At 49.8% G+C, this 13,738-nt stretch overlaps 1 protein-coding gene across 1 annotated transcript; it reads right to left on the minus strand.

The window, feature by feature from the left end:
• Positions 1–627: 627 nt before the first annotated feature.
• Positions 628–2,117, minus strand: LOC125533413 (putative methyltransferase At1g29790). Its single transcript, XM_048696976.2, has one exon. It carries the CDS (start codon positions 1,983–1,985, stop codon positions 849–851), a length of 1,137 nt encoding a protein of 378 aa, XP_048552933.1. The 5' UTR covers positions 1,986–2,117; the 3' UTR covers positions 628–848.
• Between the last annotated feature and the right edge of the window lie 11,621 nt (positions 2,118–13,738).

Below are 13,738 nucleotides of genomic sequence, written 5' to 3' on the forward strand. Positions count from 1 at the left end.
ATATTGACAAGATTCCTAGTTTTCATCTTTTTTCATGTAATTTCAGACAAAATAAATTTTTGTATCATGACGCGCATCAACGATCGTAGACGACTGTGCAAGTGCATGCCCCTTCGAATTTTCGTGGTCAACTAATTCTTGCCCTTAGGTTGTGGGTATGAGACCCTTGCAATGTGAAAAAAGTCTTTTTAAAAAAACTCATCGATATGCCATTGACTACATTGTGACTGGCAGTTTGCAAAAAACATCCTCTACGCATTATTAACTCAAGCACGAGCCCTTCGTCAATTCAAGATGTTATGCCGACTCGGTCTTTCAAAATTGCTTATAAGGGTAGGATATAGATGCGTGTGTGAGTTCATAAGGGTAATACTCGTGGGTGTGAGTGACTTACTGTGTTAAAAAAACTCAAACGCGAGGGGTCCAAGGTATGCTGACATGGCAGTTACGTGACCGGTGATCCATTTTGATCTTATTTGATTAAATAAACGAGTTCATATCCAAATCTGATCACTTCGAAAGTATGGCCGATGATCTGTTTACTAGTGTCTCTAGAACTTTCTAGTACCTGAGAAAGAAAGGAGTTTCTAGCCGCCTTCATCGTCTCCTGCGGTGACCACTGAAAGATCGGAAATCGTCGGCTCGTTGAAAGATCTCTTAAAAATGAATGGTACGTAACTGTTTCCAACCTCCCTGCACATCACTGCATTTTGCAAATCGTTGCTTGCACATCGACAGCATATGGAACTTGAGTGGGAAGGAACGTGAACGTGCGACCATGGATGAATCACAAAAGCTCCCAACACTTGCAGAGATCAGATAAGCATGTGTCCACATCTGCAGCCTGGCTAGAATGGCTTCTGCAGCAGCGCGGTGAGGTAGACGAGCTCGTCCTTGGCGCCAATGCCGGTCTTGTCGGCGACGGCCCACTTGATGGTCTTGTAGCCCAGCCTCCGCAGCATGGCGGCGTACACGCCGTCGAGGTCGCCCTTCCGGCACCAGAGGTGGTCCACCCAGAGCAGCCCGCCCGGCCGCAGCACCCGGTCCGCGTCGTACCACAGGAACTCCAGCGCCGGCTCCGGGATCCACCGGTTCACCGCGTGGCCCGCCCGCACCAGGTCCATCGTCCCGTCCCCCACGGGGAACCGCTGCTGCAGCGGCGCGTGCAACGGCACCACCCCGCGCGCCGCCGCGGCCTCCGAGTAGGGCGCGCCCAGGTCCATGGTCGTCGTCAGCACCGTCGCGTTCGCCGCCCGCTTCAGCCGCGCCGCCAGCGTCCCCGTGCCGCCGCCAACGTCCAGCCCCAGCCGAATGGGCCCCGCGCGGCTCATCGACGCCAGACGCAGCAGCTGCGGCACCGTCAGGTCCAGAGGCCCCAGCGCCCGGAGGAACTTGCCGGCCTCCGTCCGCGCCACGTCGAACCCGAGCGACGCCGGCAGGCAAGAGAAGGACCTGCATTTCTTCGCGTCCGTCGGCCAGCGCACGGCGGAGTCGGGGAGCGGCGCGAAGGGGTCGGTGGGGAGCTGGACGGATCCGGCGTCGGGGGTCGGGGAGAAGCAGCGGCGCCTGGGGAGCGGGTGGCAGCCGCGGAGGATGAGAGGCTCGGCGAGGGTGTGGACGTCGTCGGGGCAGGCGGCGAAGGGGACGTAGGACATGAAGCGGTGGAGGAGGTCGGGGTGCGCGGAGCAGGCGGAGGCGACGGGGGCGAGGCGGGAGTAGAGGACGAGCTCGGGGGGCGGGGGAGGGGTGGCGGACCGGAGGTGGGAGACGGTGGCGCGGATGGCGCTGAGCTGCTGGAGCACCTGCTGCTGCTCGAAGTCGGAGCCGGATTGGAGCGCCGGCGTGGTGGGGGAGGCGCGGATGGAGAGGTGGTAGAGGGAGAGCAGGTTGGTGGCCACCATGGAGAGCAGGAACACCACGTTGAGGTTCAGACCGCACGGCCAGCCTGCACCCGCGGAGGCGGAGCCCACCGCCGTCTTCCTCATCTCCGGCCGATCCGATCCCCTTTCCCCTCTTTCCCGTGCCTTCACTCCGCGAGAGCGAGTGGCAGAGTGGTGCCGGTGTGTGTGAGTGCGTGAGAGGAGATTTGTGTCGGTGCTGTGCTGTCGGATGTGGACTGCAGCGCGGAGACTTTTGTTGACCGCTGTCTTTGCTAACCGTCCGTCGCTTTGTTTGCTCTTCAGGTCCTCAAGAAATATCATCTCTAACAGATCCTGTAAACTGGGTCATCTGATAAAATTAACTGTTAATTTACGGGATGAGTTCATTTTTTCGTCCGGAGCAGACCTCGTAAAACAGTCGTTTCCTAAAATTTGTCGTGGGATCCTATAAAGTCTAGGCCATTTTCTCTATATCTGCGTTATTTTTCTTTTTTTACACGAACCTCTAAAACAAGAAAGGGTTGGCGAGAAGGAACTTTCACGTCCCACCACGGTCTTCCGGCCGCTGCCTGCGAGCTGCCGCACGCCGCCGCACGCGACCTGCTACTATGCGCCGCCACCCGCAACCTGCTACTGTTGCCGGCTGCTGCTGGCCGTGGCCGTGAGCTGACGCTGGTCATCGCGGCGAGGTCATTGTTGTTGCCCGAGAGCGAGCGCATGGCAACAAGCGAGGAGGAGTGCACTAGTCGCGGCTTCTCAGCGTCTCGTCCGTAGTTGGCGCCCAAGCAGCTGCCGAGTGTTGGGGAACGTAGTAAAAAACAAGAAAAATCGCTCCTCCACCTAAGATCAATATGAAGATGCATAACAGGTTGTGATCACAATCATTACGATCCTCGAGTTGCAGCGGAAGAAGAACGTGGCCGTGTAGATCATACTTGGAGTGCCTCGAACCGCCGATAAACGATCCCGCGAACCGCCCACGAACAATCCCTCGAACTGAAAACCGAAAGCACGACCTCTTTACTTGGTTGCAAGCGTACAGCCTTCACGATCCGGCAACGCTTCGCCGCCCAGAGCTAATCATCGCCAGAGAATTAAAGGAAGAAGATTTAAACCACACTAGACTTCTAATTATGAGGATTAGAGAAACTAGACCAAGCTCTAATTAGTCAATTAGGACCAACTAGAACTAGGGCTAGATGAACTAGTGAAGGCCTCCCCTTCCCTTGTGTCGGCCAAGGGGGGGAAGGAGGAGTCGAGGAGTCCTCCCCCCCTAGGATTCGGCCTCCCTCAAGGGGGAAGGGGGTGCCTCCCCTATTGGGCCTTGGTGGCCCAATTCTTCCTCCTCCACTTGGCCTTTTTAGGCCCGTTGATATTAAATTAAATATAAAAGCTCTTTAACTATTACTAGAGCATATTATATGTAATTTAACATCATCGAAAACATTTTCCACCTACATATTAATTACTGGTAATACTTGATAAACTCTGAAACCCTTCCGGTGTTCCCGAAATGCTCCCAGATCCTTTTGGAACTATTCTGAATATTAATGAGACAATTTCATAAATATATTCTGATCACTCCCGTCCTACTAACACTCAGCAGATCGTGATTGCCTTAAGCTTGTGACCCGTAGGTTCGGTAACTCATAGACATGAGCGAAACCCCTTCGTTCAATGACCGGCACCGGGACCGTGGACGTCCATATCGATCCCTATGAACACACGAATGATATTCGAGTGAACATTTGGTTATCATGTGATACTCCCTTTGCTCCGCGATATTTCACAAAGCCCGAGATGTATAGGTATCCTCCTGAGTCATCAAATGCTCACAATATTGTTATCCTCGTTACTGGTTTTGTTCTTCTTTCTCGGTGTTGTGTTCCGGCATTCCCGTGATGTAGTCAGTTGTTTCTGGCCAGACGATGATAGATATCGTCACACCGAGAGGGCCCTAAGAATATCTCTCCATCATCGGAGGAGCAAATCCCACTCTCGAGCTATCTAGTCCCTTATCAATCTTTCCGATGAGATTGTAAGTTTTCGTTATGGTCACCGTGTTGCAGGTGACGTTTGAGCAACCCCAAAGTCCACCGTGCGGTAAGAAGTGACTATGATACCTGGTCTAAAAAGCAAAATCACAAGTTAATACTCGGTGATATTATAATTGAATATGGACGATATTAAAGTGACTTTACAATTGAATACGGACGATATTAACTCAATTCATAACAGACAATTCTAGGTTGATTCAATATGATCGTTCTTCCAACGTCATAATCTCAATGTTGTTTTAGAATTAGTTACAATTAACGATATCCTAAGATCTGGAAAACCTGATCACCAACAACACTTGAGCTAGTTCTAATGGCAAGACTAGGAAGTTTTTATTTTACCATTTATCATTCCACACGTTGATACGTCCAATTTGGATCTTGTTTTTCTACTATTATTTATTATGTTTTGGGTCAATATTTCACTTTATGATGCTATTCTAATGCCTTTTATGTCTTATTTTGCAAGTTTCACATGAATAGGAAGATTGTCGACAGTTGGAATTTTGGACCTGAAAAGGCTACAGTAGAGATAGATATTCTCCACGGCTCCAAATGATCTGAAAATTTATGAAGAATCATTTTAGAATATATAAAAAATATTGGCTGAAGAAATATCAGGAGGGGGCCCACCAGAGAGCCATGAGCTCAGGGGCGTCCCCAAGGGCGCGCCTTATGAGCTCGTTGGCCCACCAGCAGGCCTCTGGTGCCCATCTCCTGCTATATGAGGCTATTTGCTCTAGAAAAAAAAGACTTCGATATGAAGCGCCGCCGTCTCGAAGCGAAACATGAGCAAAAGCACTTTTGCTCCCCACGGAGCGATTCCGCCAAAAAACTTCCCTCCGGGATGGGGAAATCGTATCCATTGACATCACCAACGATTCTCTTATTGTGGAAGGATCAATCTTCATCAACATATTCACCAGCACCAGCCCCCGCGCGATAGGATTGCAATGTTGGAAGACGAATACACGATGCAAGAAGAGGACGATGAAAAAGAAGCTCGAGTAAACTAAGTGGCTATCTGCGATGGCCACAAGAGAGTGGGTTTGATGTTGTTTTTTTAAGGTGTAAAAGTGGGGCTGTTGTTGCCTGGATTTTAAGTTACGTGTTCCCCCACACTCTCCCCACTAGCGGAGCATGCGGTGTTGGACATGTGAGAGTGTATTTAGTTCTTTGCTTTTGTTGTTTTGTAGTGATGGCGCACTAGCGATCTTTCCTTGGACGCCGTTTTGAAACTCTCTTGTTCCGTTAGCTTTGATGGTGGAACCCGATTCAGTTCTCTGAATTGTATGGAAAAAAATATACAATATATACAGAAGCCAAGGGCTAAAAAGGAGAAAGAAAAACTAAAGCCTAATACAACTTCCCCTTTAAGGTGGGACGTCCTAAACTAGGCTTAATCCTATGAGCCTATAGTCAAATTATTATACAAAACATGACAGAGAGGACTCTCTAAGCTTTGGAGTCTCAAAACATGGCACAAAACCTTGGCTTTAATTTGGCTGTGTGCATAGGCTAGAGGAAACCACTAGGGCAGAAAAAACGGAAACCATTATGGATTGTACTGCACCACGGTGTGCACCCATGCACAGGTAATGACGCATGCCATGTTATATATTGTGAAGAAAAACACGCTGTAGCCGTCAAGTATGTGAATTATGCATTTGGACCATTGCTCACATAGGACATCACCAAAGATTCAAATGGGCTCTCCGACGTGCTCGGCTGCGCTTTTTCGGCGCTAGTACATAGAGTAATGGCCCGTACACAACTCGTTTATAACCATAAAAATGTCTGATGATTCTAAAAAAAACATAAAAATGTCTGTAAATAAAACTAGTACAATGATCACATGTACGTATGTGATTAGACTAAGTTCTCAGCCAGTTTCCGGTGTTTTATTCTCATCATCGTATTTGCACGGAAAATAAAATAGAATTGACTGCTCCTTGACAGGTCTAGTAAAAGCTCCAAACTTAAACACGCTTGGGATTTCTTAATTAGATCACTGCACAAGATTCTACTTCTTCATTGCGCACTCTGATATATATGCAGGAAACGTACATCCACCGCTAAGTAACCCAAAAGAGCACAATTAGTGTTCCCAACGATAATTAGGTGTTCCCAAAGTGAAGAGCGCGACATAGTTACGCAGATGCCCTCCAATATTACATTAGTATTCGACCAGCAGAATAAGCATAGCAACCAAGATAACACAGTCACTATCGATCGAAGAACGAACCCCGACGATAATTAGGTGACTTGTAACCATCTGGAAAGATTCAAATGTGGAGGCGCTACGGTGCTACGCAGCAGTTCGAGGAACGTGGGCTGCTTCTCATGCATTATCGTGCATTCCTTGCACATCTTGCCCGAATAATCGGGATCCACTATAGTGCATTCGCAGGTCATACACTTTAGAGGAACGCCCTCGGCAGCCAGTTTAAACTTATCCCCGGACAACTTCGGCTGGTTGGATAACCCCTTGAATCTTGATCTCACTATGAACCTCAGAGGGTCCCGAACAACATTCAGATTCTCCGGCCTCTCGTCCAGGCCCGGCATCTTGTGGAGGAAGGAGAAAAGTACCGGGGTGAGGATCCGATAGCCGCCGACGCCGCGGAGGGTTAAGGACGGCGGTGAGGATCCGATTGCCACCGGTCGGGAGCGATTGGATTGGATTGACGGAGGTTTTTTTTTTTTTTGGAGGGGTGATTGACAGAGGGGTTGGGAGAAGGCATCTTTTTAGAAGGGCGGAGTCTCTCAAAAAAAAAGGCCGATTCAAGGACTTTGAAAAATCATTATCAGTAATGTTCATGTTGGAGAAAGAGTGACAATATCGTTGCTTCAGTCTAATTGTACCTTTTTACCGAAGTCTTTAAAGTTTCTTCTTTTGAAAATACTTTCAATCTATCCATTTTCAATTATGACAGTATAACGAACACAAAAAATAATAAAAATTATATCCAGATCTATAGACTACCTAGTGACGAGTACAAACACTGAAGCGAGCCGAAGATGTGTCGTCGTCATCGTCCCTTCCTCGTTGTAGCCGGACGAAGCTTGTTTTAATAGACAGTCGAAAAATCGTCATGCTAAGACCTCATAGGACCAGAGCAACCGCCGCCATTGAAGAGTAGCATAGATCGCAAGGATCCAACTTGAAGACGCACAAACATAAACGAACTACGGCAAGATCAGAAAAAATCCATCAAGAACATATCCACCGGAGACACATCTCCACACGCCCACCGATGATACTAGACGCACCACCGGCATGGGGGCTAGGCGGGGAGAATTTTATTCCATCTTCATGGAGGCGTCATCGTCTCGTCTTCCTTAGCATGACACAAACCCTAACGAACCTTGAATGAACATCTAAAGATGGAGTCCTCCCGCTGGCAAGGGCCAGGATCCACCGTACCGCCATGGCCCTAAGGCCACTAGAGACGAGGCGGACCGGCGGCGGAGCCGGCGGGAGGCCGAGGAAACCCTAGGCTTTTTGGGGGCAGGGGAGGCGGCTACGTGGGAGGCCCTTTGAAGTATTCCTTCAAGCAGAGTTTAGTATCGTGAAGAAGGTGTTTCCAAGATATTTCATTGTAGTTCTTAGTTATATGAATTACTTTGTACTTTCTTGAATTTTAGGTTCAAATCAGTATACCTGTAATTCTTATGAGTATGAATAAAATTACAGGTGTTTCTAAAGAAAAAACCAAACTAGAAGATAGACCTCCTACCCCTCAAAAAAAGACCTCCTAGTCAGGGTAGGCACCGGTTAAGAGCATCTCCAACAGCCGCCCAACGCGCCGCGCCCTAAAAACTATTTTGTCGCGCGCTCTTCATCTGGTTTGGCGCGGCCGACAGTGCTGAATCCAACAGCCGCGCTAAAATGCAGCGCGCGCGCCGCTCCAGCAGCACGCACGACTCGCCGGTGCATTGCCATATATTGCATTTTGGACATAAAATGGATTTCAAACATTCAAAATGCAGTGAACATGGCATATAAATTTCACACAAACAAGTTGATAAATAAAAGTTCATGCCCACAAGTTCAAAATCATGCCCACAAGTTCATCCAACCAAGTTCAAAATGCAAACCAAGTTCATGACACAAACGAAAGACACATCAAGCCTCGTCCTCGTCTTCGTCCTCATCTTCTGAAGACGATTCTTCCTCCTCCGAAGATGATTCTTCCTCATCATCATCATCATTGTCGCGCACCGCATCACGTGAAGCTCGGGCGATGTTGGCAAGATCTTCAACGACATCTTCATGGGAAGGTGTGTGAGGCACACCAGAAGACATTCCGCCCATGGCGGCCGGAGGTGCACCCATGCCTCCCATGAGAGAAGCAAAACTCATGCCTCCCATGGCGGCCATGGCGGCGAGGGGTGCTCCAAAGCCACCCATGCCTCCCATGGTCTCCATGGTAGCTCCAAAGCCACACAAGGCACCTAAGCCGCCCACGGTAGCTCCGAAGCCTGTTGGGGAACGCAGTAATTTCAAAAAAAATCCTACGCACACTCAAGATCCATCTAGGTGATGCATAGCAACGTGAGCATCTTTATAGTCATTCAGTTACGTTGTGACGTTTGATAGCACACTATGTGTTCCTCCGGTATTCGGGAGTTGCATAATCTCATAGTCATAGGAACATGTATAAGTTATGGAGAAAGCAATAGCAACAAACTAAACAATCATCGTGCTAAGCTAACAGATGGGTCAAGTCAATCACATCATTCTCTAGTGATGTGATCCCGTTAATCAAATGACAACTCATGTCTACGGCTAGGAAACTTAACCATCTTTGATTCAACGAGCTACTCAAGTAGAGGCATGCTAGTGACACTTTGTTTGTCTATGTATTCACACATGTATTAAGTTACCGGTTAATACAATTCTAGCATGAATAATAAACATTTATCATGATATGAGGAAATATAAATAACAACTTTATTATTGCCTCTAGGGCATATTTTCTTCAAAGACTTCTTCACGGGCAAGATTGGCGTACTCCTTTTGCGCCTCATTGAGAATAGATGTGTCCAAGAAGAACAAGTGCTTCTCCCATTCCAACAATCTAGTTCGCTCCTCATTGCTCACCTTCCTCTCCTCCAAAGCCACCTTCCTCTCCTCGGCCGCCACCCTCCTCTCCTCGGCCGCCAACCTCCTCTCCTCGGCCGTGGCATCTTGGTTTCTTGCCATTTTCCTCACCTCGTTGGCTTCTTTTCTTGCCTTCACAATAGCTTCCATAGAATTTTTGAGCTCATCTTCTCCTTTCCTCTTCTTATTTTCTTTTGCGTCTTTCTTGCACCAATCCGGTCGTTTTGTCTTCGAGTATGAAACCGAGTTGGGTGTTGGGCTTCTCTTGTCGTCATCACTTGATGCATCCTCCTCCTCATCATCATCATCCAACTCAATTGTTCGCTTGCGTTTGTTGCTCAAATCCAAATCATCACGTTTCTTCCATTTCTCATCATCCTTCAACACGTCATAGCAATGAGCCAAGGTAAATGGTCTTCCTTTCTTGATCTTCCCCTTCTTGGTCCTCTTCTCCTCTCCTTTGAATAAGTTAGCACTTCAAACACCAACAATAAGTATGATGAACATGGATGAAATGGCACTTACTCTATCGTCCTCATTGGTGCCACTTGGGTTCAACTTGTCAACCGCCTTTTGTGCGGCCGCCCACTTTTGACAATCCTTGTTGATTGTCGACCACCGGGACCGAAGAGATCGGTCGGAGCGGTCAATTCCACTCACGTTGCGAACATCAAAGTGTTCCTTCATCTGGTTCCAATAAGCATCTCTACTTTGATCACCTCCAACGGATGGATCCCTCGACACTTGCAACCAAGTATTGCATAGTAAGATGTCTTCGGCGTTGGTGTAATTGCCCGCTCTTCCTTTCGGTGCATCGACAATGCCCTCACCATTCTCGTCCACCTCAAACTCATGGTCATGAAAGTGCATGCCATTGGTTTGAGACCAATGCGAATTGTTGGAGTCAACACCCATATTTGACATGTATGTATCATCGTTGAGACTACAAAATATATAGAACAATGCAAATAAGCTATCTATATGAATGCATTCAAAAAATAACAAGAACAGAAAATTTGAAAAAATATTCTACCTTTGGGGCATATCATCGAACACGTTGTGCGTGTCGGCTGCCGGCTCAACGAGTGAGCTCGCCGGCGCTTCGGTAGCCGCCGCGCCCATCACACGCCCTGCAAGCTTCTTCCTCCTTACCTTCGAGGTGACGAAGCCGTCCGCCGCCTTGTTCTTCTTCGCGGATGTCTTGCCCTTCTCCGGTCGCGCCGTATTGGGGAGCTTCCAGGGGGGCACGGGGCGGCGCCGGCGCGATGCTACCCACCGCCAAGGTCATCCGTGGCGGCATGAAGAGGCCGCGCGCGAGGCTGATGCTCGGAGGAGCTCCGGCGGAGGCGAGGCCAATGCTCCCCGCGCTAGGGTTTGCGGCGGCGGCGGTGGTGGAGGGGTCGCGGCTGTAGGATGTGGTGAGCGGGGTGCCGAGGCGTGCGTCCATCGGGTCCAGTTTGCTGGCGCCGGCACGCGCGCGGCGAAGGTGGCGGGGAGGAGAGAGTGTGGCGCGAGCGCTCGTGTGTGCCGCGCAAGGAAGCGGGCGTCCCAAATACACAGCGCGAGTTGGCGATTCGGACCGCGCGCCCAACTCCATATGCCGCGCGCGCAGTTATTGCGCGCCCGCTGGAGCCACTTTACTGGTTGCGCGCGCACTAAAATGACCAAATTTGCGGCGCGGTGCTTGTTTAACGTGGCTGTTCGAGATGCTCTAAGAAAACCAACGATGATGCGCCTCGTGCACCTGGTCTGGCCCAACAAAATACTACTGCTAACTCGTCTGGCTTCGCTGCCTAGGTGACCCGCTAGACTTGTCTAAAAAAAGTTAACCCGGTAGACTTATTCAAATCCACATTCATGTCATATGTCACCCTTCGGGCACCATGTGCAATAGAACCTTCAAATCTGCTAAACCTTTGTAAGCATATAAATGCCCGAAAAACTCACTTATCATTCTTTTCCATCCCTTATCTATCCTCTCTGGAAGATACATCTATACTTTCCAACCTTGTAATTTTTTTTCTTTCTCATAGAAGCTTCTGTTGGAAATAACGTGTATTATGGCCCCCTTCTGTCAGCCACATCATCTTTGGCCGCTTGCGCCACATAATCTCTTCTCGGTGATACATCTTAGCTAATCAGTCTTGGATATTTATCTCCTCTCTTGAAGGGTCGCGTCTACTTGCCATTGCATGCCTTCTGGCAAGTTCAACTTCGGGAGCTATGTCTAAGCCCTACTTTTCCTCTAGCAATGGAGCATATGAAGGTGGACTCAGCGATGACCTCATGTGAGGACGATGATTCTCCTATGTCATGTGAGGAACTAGAGGCACATGAGTCCATCATGTCGGTAGTATATGTGGTTGATAATGTTATCACGGCCGACATGTTGGTGCCTTCTTCGGGAAGCCACTTGGTTGACGACAACTGCACCAACAAGGTGGAACCACCTGCGCACTCTGATACATCTCCAATGTATCTATAATTTATGAAGTATTCATGCCATATTTATAACAATTCTATATGATTTTTGTTGGGGATATGATTACTGGAGGTAAACCGGCTCAGAGTGGTCGGGTTAGCTCCATGAAGATAGAATCCCATGAAGACGTGAAGATGGTGGCGCTTTACGAAGGCCCAAGGCCCAAAGGTGGGTTAAAGCCTGTAGATGTAAACCGACTCTGTCATGTAACTTGTATTGTAAGTTAGAGGAATAGAGACCGAGCCGGGCACATCTATGATCCGGCCTCGGGACTCTGTAAACCGGCGGGCGTCAACCTATGTATATAAAGGGACGACCCGGCCGCGGTTTCAGGAGGATAGACGACAACTCGAGAGCCAGGCAAAGCGGATTCGCTCCGTGGTCATCGAAACCCTAGCAATACCAATCACAACTAGACGTAGTCTTTTACCTTCATCGAAGGGGCCGAACTAGTATAAAATCCCTCGTGTCCTCTTGTCCGGTTTAACCCCTTTAGGCTAACCCGTAGCGATGGCTCCACGAATAAGTCCTTTCACGAGGACATCCGCCGTGACAAACCCACGACAGTTGGCGCCCACTGTGGGGCTATCGCATGATGGTTCCGAGTTCTTGAAGGGCAGCTTTGATGGACTCAAGGGATACGCTGTGGGCCGGATGACGAAGAGTCGTCGCAGCAGGCTCTACATCGACGATGCAGGATGGGGTCCCGAGGCCAGTTCAATCGAATACGGGTACCGGGTCCCCTTTGGTGGGATCCACATCTTCATCGACAAGATTAGCGAATCGGGCCCTGAGCTAGACACCTGCACCGACATCATCGAGATGGCTCAGCGTGCAAGCCCTTCCCCGGTTCAGCCCGCAGCAAGGCATGTCTTCATAGGTGTCATCCATGGAGCGGAATATGAGGATGGACCGGCATCTGATGGAGAAACCATTGTCTGCTCTGACGACGAGTCTTCAACTGGAGAGACCGAATCGCTGTATCAGTTGCAGGACGGCCGGATTAGCGGAGGTTCCGATGGCAACAATATTCCGGACCCCCTCGATCTGCCAAACCGGGTCGCTATCTTCATGGACGGTACACAATCAGCACACCACTCATCAACCGCCGCGGCAATGCTCTCCGGTTCAGCAACAGCAACGCCGGCGGGAGCAGGGGGATCTGCGCTGCCTCCGGCTGAAGTTCTGTCTGATTTATTCAACACTTTGGCAACATTGATGGCCGCGGAGGTGGACGCAGCAGCCCGGGACCAGCACAATGCGGAGATTGCAAAGGTGAAAGATCAGATAACTCAGGCTAAAGCGGACCTAGCAGCAGAGAATGCTAGGATGGCTACGGAACGGGCCGAGTTGGAAGCTCAGGCCTACCGGCTTAGGCTGGATCAGAATGCCTCAGAGGAAGTCATGAGAAGAAGATACCGGTCGCATCTCCCGCCAGGTTATGAGCCAAGAAATCTCTTTAACACACCAGGAGCAGGAACTAGTAATCAGCCAGTGTTAAACCAGACGAAGGCGCCAGGAACAGGAGCGCCGGTTCAGCCGCGCACGATGGACCCGCCTCGTCAAAGCAACATTGTGCCGCAGTATGTTCCGATGCCTCCGGGGAATTACTCCAACCCGTTGGACAACATTGTGGCCGCCGCTTCATGATTGGCAGCCCTCCCAACCGACGGCGAGTCACTACTTGTGATTGAGGCACGACGGGCCAGAGAGCTCCTTCAAACAGCTTTAAACCAGCAGCAGGCTTATTCGCATAGTCGCGAGAGGATTCATTCCACCCCCCGCATGAGCTACACCAGGCACGTTGAGGATGAACCGGCCGTGTCAAGCAGTGCATGTCGCCGTAACTCGCCGCGAGGGCACAACCCGGCAGGTGGAGGTGCTAATGCGCAGGATGTGGTGGATCATGGTCGTGCACGTCGAGAGGCCGAATTAGCAGCTCTGCACGGAGCTCGTCAACCTACTCCGGTTCACCCTACCGCTTCAGTGGAGCCAGGTGTGGTCTTCAGTTCCTTAGGGGTGCCGTGTCTCACCCCCACTTTACGTAATGTGCGACTGCCCAAGGATTTTAAAGGCCCTCGTAAGGTGCCCAATTACATCGCCGATTTGCAACCAGAGTCATGGGTTGAAAGTTATGAGATGGCAATGGAGATGTTGGATGTGGATGAAGCGGTGTGTGCTAAATACTTCACCATGATGTTGGAGGGGACAT

Source organism: Triticum urartu, chromosome 1A (genome assembly GCF_056163025.1).
Source record: "Triticum urartu cultivar PI428250 chromosome 1A, HENAU_Tu73, whole genome shotgun sequence".
NCBI classification, from domain to species: Eukaryota; Viridiplantae; Streptophyta; class Magnoliopsida; order Poales; family Poaceae; genus Triticum; species Triticum urartu.

What these genes read in the sequence shown, in the direction of transcription:
- LOC125533413 (XM_048696976.2), bottom strand. Translation starts at nt 1,985, where the DNA reads ATGAGGAAGACGGCGGTGGGCTCCGCCTCCGCGGGTGCAGGCTGGCCG.